At 43.2% G+C, this 10,176-nt stretch overlaps 1 protein-coding gene across 1 annotated transcript; it reads right to left on the bottom strand.

Annotated features, from left to right (window-relative positions):
• Positions 1-588: 588 nt before the first annotated feature.
• On the bottom strand, positions 589-9,272 carry slc22a31 (solute carrier family 22 member 31). The gene is made up of 9 exons (XM_088991424.1): positions 8,501-9,272; positions 7,503-7,606; positions 6,439-6,593; positions 4,609-4,777; positions 3,476-3,621; positions 3,136-3,244; positions 2,846-3,060; positions 2,085-2,196; positions 589-1,051 (listed from the first exon to the last, which is right to left on the bottom strand). The coding sequence occupies exons 1-9, from the start codon at positions 8,891-8,893 to the stop codon at positions 607-609; spliced, it is 1,848 nt and encodes a 615-aa protein (XP_088847550.1). The 5' UTR covers positions 8,894-9,272; the 3' UTR covers positions 589-606.
• Positions 9,273-10,176: the final 904 nt, after the last annotated feature.

Genomic DNA, 10,176 nt, shown 5'->3' with positions numbered 1-10,176 from the left:
TTGAAGAATGATCCCTTGGAGGTGCTTTCTCTCCCATAATTTTACCTTGTTCCTCACCAATTGTGTTCTGTTTAGTTGGCTTGATAGCTTTTTGCATCAAGTGTACAGATGGCTTGTGCGGGTTATTTGTGGAGCCTGATTGATGGGAATTTTAACCTTGCAGTGTACACTCTGCCTTTGAACTATCAAAGTCGAAACGAGTCCAAATTTCACTGTTTTCTATCCATTTTAAAGCTCTCTCTCTGTCTCTTTAATCTTTAAACAGCCCCTCCCTTCACTGCTGCGTTCTTGACCAATCACGTGGCTTTAACCGACGACTGAGGGCGGGGAATAGAGGAGCAAAACAAGCCGGCTGCCATTTTCTTGTTAGGAGAACGGGCTCGTTCGCGAACGACACATCACTCATTGTGGCGCTCCGTGTGTATCCCGAAAAATAGTTTGTATGCCAAGGTAAAATTTTCATAAATTTAACGTTCGTAAACCGAAAATTTCGTAAAGCCAAGGGCTTCGTAAACCGAGGTATCACCGTAGCTGTTGTTTTCTGTTGAAATGATCGGGTCCCGCATACTGAGCGAGCGGGCAAAGAGATGACTTCAAGTGGGTTTATTATCGTTGAAGACCGCCCTCAACGGGTTGGCTTTCGTCTTCGTGCGCTTCGCTATCCGATAGCAGGCGATGAGATGGTTCTGCCATCCTGTAAGGCAAACTGTCTTTGCACAACATCTTCCTGGTGGCGCTGAGCAGGCGCGAGTAGTTGTCCGCGTTGTAATCCGACAACTGAGGCCGGGGGCTCAGTAAGGGTAGGTTGACCCTGTCCACCCGAGACGAGAAGAGCGGCGGGCGGCGCCGGTTCTCGCCGTCTTTGAGCGAGTCGGGCAAGGGCTTGCGCTTGCTCTCAGGAAGGAGCATGATGGACAGTACGGAGAGGACGGCGAAAGAGGCGAAGATGACGTGGTGGAGGAAGTAGCCGCCGTTGTTCTGGAGTTCCATCAGGGAAGAGGCGGCCATACCCACGCAGCCCGCTGCTAGCACCAGACCGAGGCAACCGCCTCTGTGACGGACGCGGGAAAGAAAGTTGCGATGACGACGACTAGGAAAAGGGGGCAATGCATTTTAAAGGACAACCGACACCTCCGGACAAGTTGCGTCCATAATTTGTAAAATCACTTCAAATGATTTCTACTTGAGCGTATTTTACAAAGATTCCACCGCAAATAGCTATATTTATATATTTGACCTTTTAAGACTGGCGCTGAATATTTAGAAAGTCTTGTTTTCCAGTTGATTACGATGCCTGACGTGACGTCACATAGGAAACACCCCTGACCGAGAAAGCGACACACAATGCATTTTGGGTACTTTTGTTCGTCTGAAAACACAGTGTTGACAGCAAAATTAGAAGGAAAACGACATAAATAACGCAATGGTGAATTGGTGTGCGTCGCAGCCAATTGCGCTAACACGCATAAAGAAGGTGTAAGTTGACACAAATTCTAAGCGGACAAATAAGCCCATTCCCAAAGGAGCTTGGGCGCCATCTTGTGCATTTTCTGGGACAACTACATTGCTGTCATTGACAGCACGAATTGATATGGGAGGACTCCTTTAATCGATTGCAAACATTTATGCTTTCCTCTTCAGAACTATTTGAATCATATTCATAAGTGGATGAATAACAAGAAAGCATCTTCTCCCAATCTGAAGCCATTGTTTTGATTCCAGAGCAAGGCACGACGTACTGGCGTGACGTCACGAACAAGGGGGCGGGACCTTCTGAAACTTTCTGAGGTCATTTTGAAGTCGTTTTGGGACACTTGAAGTCATATTTATTGGTGTTTTGCATTTGACTATAAATATCAGAATGTGTGTTTTGGGTATTTTAGATGCTATAAAACGTTTTTCTGATGTCAGTTAGGAAACAAAAAAAATGGTGTCGGTTGTCCTTTAAGTTACCGCAATAATGTTAGCATATCACCGTTAGCACTTTCATTGACATAACTAAAGAAACCAACTGGTTTTAGACGAAGTTCCAAGGGTCTGTTTCAAGCCCCTTTTCATTTTTATCCGGTTGGAGGGAGACTTACCGCACGACAGTCGGCATCACCTCACAGGCAAAGAAGATGCTGAGCATGGCGAGGGCTTGCGAAAACAGAAGACCCACAATGGAAAGCATCAGCACCAGGCTTCCTTGCAAGTCTGACAACATCGCAAGAAAAAGACACGTTAGTTGCGAGGGATGACGATTGAAAAGAAAAATAATTGACGTAGAAAAAAGGAACATTTGAACATTAAAATGATCATCAACCACGTGCGAGCTGGATCTTCATTGCAGGATATCAAGGCTGTCAACTTTAAAATGCGTGAATTGAATTTAATTACTAGGTGAGGACTGAAAGGAGAAATCTGCTGGGGCATTTTTTTTCTGCGTAGTTTTAACGTAAAACGCAAGATGAAAGCACAACATCCATGGTGGAGGTAGAAAAAAATGCCGGGGGTAGAATACAAATGGCGGGGGCGCAAAAAATGGCGGAGGTAGAAAAAAAATGGCGGAAGTAGAAAAAAAAATGTCGGAAGTTGGGAAAAAAAGGCAGAGGTAGAAAAAAATGTTGGAAGTACAAAAAACATGTTGGAAGTAGAAAAAAATGTCGTAAGTACAAAAAAAATGGCGGAGGTAGAAAAAAAATGTCAGAAGTAGAAAAAACATATCGGAAGTAGAAAATAAATGTCGGAAGTAGAAAAAAATGGCATAAGTAGAAAAAAAATGGCGCAGGTACAAAAAATGTCGGAAGTACAAAAAAATGTCGGAGGTAGAAAAAATGAGAGAAGTAGAAAAAAATGGCCGTACATTGAGTGAGCGCCAGCAGAAGCAGCGATGACAATCCAGTGGCGATGGCGGAGAGCAGAAGGATACTTCGGCGACCGAAATGATTGACGGTGGAGCAGATGAAAATGCAGGCTAGCGTTCCCGTGGCGACCCGCACAAAGTAGCTGAAGTAGAAGTTGGTGGAGGACAGGTGCAGGTTTCGGGTGAAGCAGTACTGGATGCCCGTCCCGATGAAGCTTCAACACCGAGAAGAAGAATCACAATCAAAGGCAACTTGAGTTTGGAGGAAAAACAACCAAAAATGAAGTTACAGGCTGAAGCTGAGGATGAGGCAGTTTTTCCAGATGACTCGAGTGTGTCGCAGCTCCAAAACGGAGTAACATTTGGCTTGGCATTCTTCATCCAATACTGAAGCCATCTCTAAATAACACACACAAAGAGGAACAAAAACTACATCCAATGCCAAAAAATACAATCAAAATCCCGTGCGTGTCACTCCTAGGCCTTCAGTAGTGCCGCCGACATTTTTTTTCCATACCTCCGCCATTGTTTTGTGTACCTCCACTGTTTTATGTGCTTCCGCCATTTTTTTGTGTACCTCCGCCATTTTTTGTACCTCCGCCTTGACGGCTCAACTACTGGGAAACACACCTGAGAGCAAGATTTCACCGGGGAAGAGCTCGTTTGGTAAACACTCGCCGTTCCTGGCGGAGAATTCCCGGAGGCTCCTCTTCACTTCAGGGATCTGCGCCGTGGCCAACAACCAACGCGGAGATTCAGGAAACAATGACGCAAAGCTGGATGAGACAATTGTGTTTCAATATACATATCGCATCTAATGAATCAGGTGTACAAAAATATCATTTGGATAACGTTCCATTCATTTTACAGTGAAACCTTGGCTTACGAACTTAATTGGTTCCCAGAAAAAGTGTGTAAGGCGAAAAGTGTGTATCCCAAAAAATAATTTCCCATAGGAAACCATTAAAATGAGAATAATCCGTTCCCAGGTCCCGATAAAACATCACTTTCTAATTTTCTAAGCCTCAAAACTACATAAAATATAGCTTATTTTATGTATAATAAATGTGCTACGGTATTCTAATTAAAGAAATAAACAGTACCGTATAATAAAGTGGTTTTATTGACCTTTGTGATGGTTGTTGATGGCTTAATGGAATGGAGTGGCCGGTTTCATCAGCATGAAATACTTGATGAGGAACGTAGCCTTCTTCTTTCACCATCTTGAGGAATGATCCCTTGTAGGTTCTTTCTCTGCGATCACTTTACCTAGTTCCTCACCAATTGTGTTCTGTTTAGCTGGGTTGATTGCTTTTTGCATCAAGTGTACAGATGGCTTGTGCGGGTTATTTGTGGAGCCTGATTGATGGGATATTTAACCTTCCAGTCTACACTCTGCTTTTGAACTATCAAAGTTGAAACAAGTCCAAATGTCACTGTTTTCTATCCATTGTCTCTCTCTCTCTGTGTATTACCGTCCCCCTCACTGCTGCGTTCTTAACCAATCACGTGGCTTTAACTGACGACTGGGGGCGGGGAATACAGGAAAAAAAACATGTCGGCTGCCATTTTCTTGTTAGGAGAACGGGCTCGTGTGTATCCTGAAAAATAGTTCGTATGCCAAGGTTAAATTTTTGTAAATCTAACGTTCGTAAACCGAAAAGTTCCTAAGCCAAGGGGTTCGTAAACCGAGGTATCACTGTACTTTGAAGTTCTTCAACTGTCCTTCCATCTTAAAGTTCGGGTATCCATGTATGACTCACCACCAATAGGAAATGAGCAGGAGCAGAGGTAGCGTGGTAACAGCCTGCAAAACCGGCCAATCGCGACACAGAACAGCGACGCCTGGCAACAGCAACTCTGCAAAGATGCCCAGGAAGCCGCCGACCATGGCGACCATGAGACGATGTGAACGGTCGCACAGCTCCAACCCTGGGGGGGACGGGACGACAACAACAAATAAACAAATGATGCTTTTGATTAGATGTTTATATTTTATATACATATATTCATTTTTATTATATTGATTATATTATTATTTATAATAATAATAATAATAATAATAATAATAATAATCCATTTAATTTCTAAGCGCCTTTCAAAACTCTCAAGGATACTTTACAGTCACAGTATATTTTTTCTGCGGGTGAGCAGCGGCAGCCACATGCGCCAGCGTTCACTCAACCCGGAAGTAACATAAAGTTTAAAAAAATATATATAAAAATAATTATAATAATAAAAAATAATTCTAATAATAATATTTGAGTTTTAGAACTACATAAACACTCAATATGGCGTTATAAACCCTAGACTTTTTACTTTTATCAGAAAAAAATAGTTAATTCTCAAATTATTTAGGTCTGGGGTTATATGAGCTTCAAATGAAGGCGGTGGTCCAAAATACGTACAATGCAATACACACATATTTGTATATACAGTAAAGTCTCGTTATATCGATATCGGTTATATCGATAGTACTGCTTATTACGATACTATTTCTATGAACGCTAGGAGAAAATTACATGAGCGCAGGATCGGATATATCGATAGTCCCGGTTACATCGATATTTTTACCGACTCCCGAGAATATCGATATAACGAGACTTTACTGTATTATTTAGATTTATTTATTATTTACAATAATAATAATAATAATAATAATACATTTCATTTATAAGCGCCTTTCAAAACTCTCAAGGACACTCTCAAGGACTACAGTCACAGTGTATTTTTTCTGCGGGTGAGCAGCGGCAGCCACACGCGCCAGCGTTCACTCAACACGGAAGTAAGAAAGTAAAAAAAAAACAACAACAAAATAAATAACAGAATATGACAACACAAAGACACAGGGAGTCATTCATTCTTCAGCACTTTCTGTACCCTCTTAGTGACATGAAGCAGTTCTCGATGAAAGAGAAGCAAAATAAAGCAGAGGGGAGTTCATGTTTGTATCCCAACTCATTCAGTCAAAATTCACATTCCTTCCCTAGCAAACAAAATGCTCAATAAAGCAATTCAAAGATAACGTTTTGTTTTTTTCTCCCTCCATCATCGTTAACTCATGACATGTCACCTTTAACCTCTTTTTCCCCAGTAATTGCAATTCTTCCTCCCAGGCTGGCGAAGGGGACAAAGAGAACTTCCCTCCATGCCTACTTTGTGCCTTTAGTGGCAGCCTCGCTATTGTTTTTACATCTCCAACATCCGCAGGACATCAAGCGGATATTTCCTTTGGATCACCGCCTTTAAGGTGACACCAGACCAACTTCTGGACTCAATCTGGACCTCGTAGGAATGGGGAGTGTTGTGTAAACAGTGCGTCAAAAACAGAAATGGGTGCGGTTATTAGAAAAGGTTAAAACTACACCCCGTTTCTCTTAAAGGACAACCGACACCTCCGAACAAGTTGCGCCCATAATTTGTAAAATGGCTTCAAATGACTTCTACTGAGCGTATTTGACAAAGATTTCACGGCATATTGCTTCATTTTAGCTTTTAAGACACGCGCTGAATATTCATGAAGTCTTGTTTTCGTAAATAAATGAATATAAACAAAATACAAAATGGCTAACATGCGAGCTCATGCAACTTACTTGCTATGTACGAGGATAAAAAGACCCCAGCGAGCATGATTCCCTGAGAGAGACGAAGCAGCAGAAACACCATAGCGCTGTTGGACAGACAGACGGCCATGCCAAACACGCTGGACAGAGTGACGGACAAGAGAAATCCTCGCCGTCGACCAAGCCTGAGGGATAGCACACAAAACGTAAAAAAAAAATCTGACTGAAATCAGTCAAATGAACGCGAAACAAGCATATGTGCAATACAGTGATACCTCGGTTTACGAACCCCTTGGCTTACAAACTTTTTGGTGTACGAACATTGAATTTATGAAAATTTTACCTTGGCATACAAACTATTTTTCGGGATAAACACGGAGCTGCCACAATCTCCTAACAACAAAATGGCAGCCGGCAGTTTTTGTCCTCTATTCCCCGCCCCCAATCTTTGGTTAAAGCCACGTGATTGGTCAAGAACGCAGCAGTGAGGGGAGGTGGTTTAAGCATTAAAGAAACAGGCAGACGACAGTGAGAGAATTTCAACTTTGATAGTTCAAAGGCAGAGTGTAGTCTGCAAGGTTAAAATATCCCATCAATCACGCTCCACAAACAACCCGTACAAGCCATCTATACACTTGATGCAAAAAGCTATTAAGCCAGCTAAACAGAACGCAAATGATGAGGAACTAGATAAAATTATCGCAGAGAAAGCAACTACAATGGATCATTCCTCAAGATGGTGAAAGAAGAAGGCTACGTTCCTCATCAAGTGTTTAATGCTGATGAAAGCGGCCACTCCATTCCATCAAGCCATCGCCGACCATCACAAAGGTCAATAAAACCACTTTATTATACAGTATAGTTTATTTCTTTAATTATAATACCATAGCACATTTATTATACATAAAATAAGCTATATTTTGTGTAGTTTTAAGGCTTAGAAAATTATGTTTTATAGGAATCTGGGAACGGATTATTCTCATTTTAATGGTTTCCGACGGAAAATTAAATTTTGGGATACACACTTTTCTCCTTACACACTCTGTCTGGGAACCAATTAAATTTGCATGCCAAGGTATGACTGTATAACTTACCAGTCGCATAGTGAGCCGATGAAAATGTATCCCAGAATCCAACCTGTCATGAAGCAGATGTGCTGAAGGGGGATTTTCCAGTAGTCGCCGCACACCAGGTTCCACTGCCGCCCAAAATAAAGCACGTGGTTAGCTAACGTAGAGAGATTAACGTTGCTATTGGCAAAAGCGGTAGCTGTGTAAGCTCTCAGTCGTACAGGAGTGGTCCATCGATGAAAAGGTTTCTTCAGCCGTCATCTGTACTTTTTGAAGGTGTCGGACGTTTCGCCTCCTATCCAAGAGGCTTCGTCAGCGAACTAAAGTCTTACTGGTCGTATAGGCCCTATTTATATATCCCTAATGTCCAGACATGGCGCCGCCGGACGCAGCTATGATTGGTCAATTTGGATCGTTCGCTTAGGCAAAACAGGTTAGACAACATTCGTAATGCTGATGAGGTGATACCGGAGGGAGTGGGGCAAACAGGCCAGTCGTTAGTCAGGAATGTAGGAACAATCAGTGGGGCCACAGGGAGTGGTCCTCTGCTCCCCCCAACCTGAGAGTAGGGACCTATCATAGCCGTGGCTATGATAGGTCACAGATGACGGCTGAAGAAACCTTCTCATCAATATAGTACATCCTAATTTATATAGTGCTTTCACGACAGCTGCAGAGTGAGAAAGAGAGACAGACAGACACACAGACAGACAGACAAGAGGGGAAGATAGACACATGGCTAGACAAAGACAGAGAGAGACAGACAGAGACAGACAGACAGACAAGAGGGGTAGATAGACACATGGCTAGACAAAGACAGAAAGAGACAGAAAAAGACAGAGAGAGACAGAGAAAGACAGAGAGACAGGAGGAGACAGACAGAGAGAGAGTGAGAGAGACAGAGAGAGACGGACGGAAGGAACGAAAGAACGAAAGGATTTGCAGAGACAACACAGAGTCTTTTCCCATAGATAAACCGTCGTGTTGTTCAAGGCGTCCTTGCGGCTGCGGCTCCAGCGTACCTCCGTCACGAAGTTGCTGTGGAGCCCCGACAGGCGAACGTATTCCCAGCCCTGCGTGCAGCTCACCCTCTCCCGGTGGACACTTTCGGACAAGACCGCGGAGGAGTTCGCTGGGTACTTGTAGAGCTCGCAGTGGCTCAGGCCGGTGCCGTTGACCCAAGGGACGCTCAGCTTCAGATAAGCCGACTTGGAGAAATTGCTGAGGAGGAAGGCGGAGGGAAGGAGCCGCGGATCCGGTTTGCAGTGGTACGCCTCCGGGACGGCCGTGTAGAAGACGTCGCTCAGCAGGTTCAACGTGACGGCGAAGTTGGGGAACCAGCTGAACGCCACCACCACTTTGTTGTAGCGTCCGTAGCCGCCGGTTTGGGGGAAAACCTTGGTCTCGTAATCCATTTTGATGGGGCTTCGTCGTCCGGAATGGAGGACAAGACCCGCCGCAAGAGCCGCCGGCGGCCTCTGGAGAAAGTGAAGCACGCCGGAGGAAGAAGAAGAAGGCGTGACGTCAGCGTGGCGTGGCTAGCTGTCCTTCGACGCCCCCGTGGGCCGAAAACAAGCCCAATTACATTTGGTCTGTTTTATTTATGAATTAACCACGATAAATGTGTTGCTTTTTAGTTCGGACGTCTAATACGAGGCAACAAAATAAGTCACACGAAGTCGTAGTTGAACAGGTGGAGCCGGTGCATGGCAACACAAACTAGTTATGTGTCGTTCGCGAACGAGCCGGTTCTTAGAGCCGGATCTCTGGATGGAACCAAGAGAGCCGTTTCCCTACATGTAACCGGAAATGGGAGCCGACTTTTTTTGTCCTCTATTCCCCGCCCCCAGCGGTTCGAACGATATGCAAATAAAACCGATATTCCGAAAAAAATAATAATTTAATGACAATCATATGTTTCCATAAATATTGTAACTAAGCATCCACGTATTGAGATAATAGGAAATATGCTCTCAAAAAAAGAAGGCCTTGATTTTTAAATAAAGTTTTCCTAATATAGTGACAGGTGATGCTCCCAGTGCGAAGCATGTGACAAATTGGGCAAAACCATTTTTGGGATGGGGTGGGGGAGTTGGGTGCTGTTTATGGGATAATAACATTTGACGTACTTATATTTTCCTGAAATGTTTACATAATTATTTCCAAAGTATTTTGGCATGGATTATACTTTTTAGAATGGTCCCTATCAGGGTAAACAAACCAAATTAGCTAGCGACGCAGCTGGGTTATTTCTTTGAGGCTATTAGATTACCACAAAACTAAAGTTGGTCATTATGTCAGAACTGCTATTTATATAAACACATGGCCTCACTCACAGGCTTTAAAGGACAACCGACACCTGTAGACAAGTTGCGTCTCTAATTTGTCAAATCACTTCAAATGACTTCGACTGAGTGCATTTGACACATATTCCAGCGCGTATAGCTATAGTTTACCTTTTAAGACTGGCGCTAAATATTCATGAAGTCTTGTTTTCCAGTTGATGACGATGCCCTAAGTGATGTCACGGAGGGAACGTGTTTTGGGTATTTTAGATGCTATAAAATGTTTTTTTCTGATGTCAGTTAGGAAACAAAAAAAATGGTGTCGGTTGTCCTTTAAAACTAGTCGCTTCTTCCACGGGTTTTTACTTCTATCTGGAATCACACCAGTTTAAATAAAATCCGTGTTTGTTTGT

The sequence above is a fragment of the Hippocampus bargibanti genome, linkage group LG03, assembly GCF_051943395.1.
Source record: "Hippocampus bargibanti isolate YZ-2025 linkage group LG03, ASM5194339v1, whole genome shotgun sequence".
Classification (NCBI taxonomy): Eukaryota; Metazoa; Chordata; class Actinopteri; order Syngnathiformes; family Syngnathidae; genus Hippocampus; species Hippocampus bargibanti.
Note: the sequence above shows the minus strand (reverse complement) of the source record. Positions and strands in the feature narration are given on the sequence as shown.

Bases quoted from the DNA above. Each gene is read 5' to 3' on its own strand.
- slc22a31 (XM_088991424.1), bottom strand. From the start codon at position 8,893: ATGGATTACGAGACCAAGGTTTTCCCCCAAACCGGCGGCTACGGACGC. The intron at 7,607-8,500 runs GTACGCTGGAGC...TTTGGGCGGCAG, and splicing joins ACAGCAACTTCGTGACGGAG to TGGAACCTGGTGTGCGGCGA. The intron at 3,245-3,475 runs GTGTGTTTCCCA...TGTGTTATTTAG, and splicing joins CGGTGAAATCTTGCTCTCAG to AGATGGCTTCAGTATTGGAT.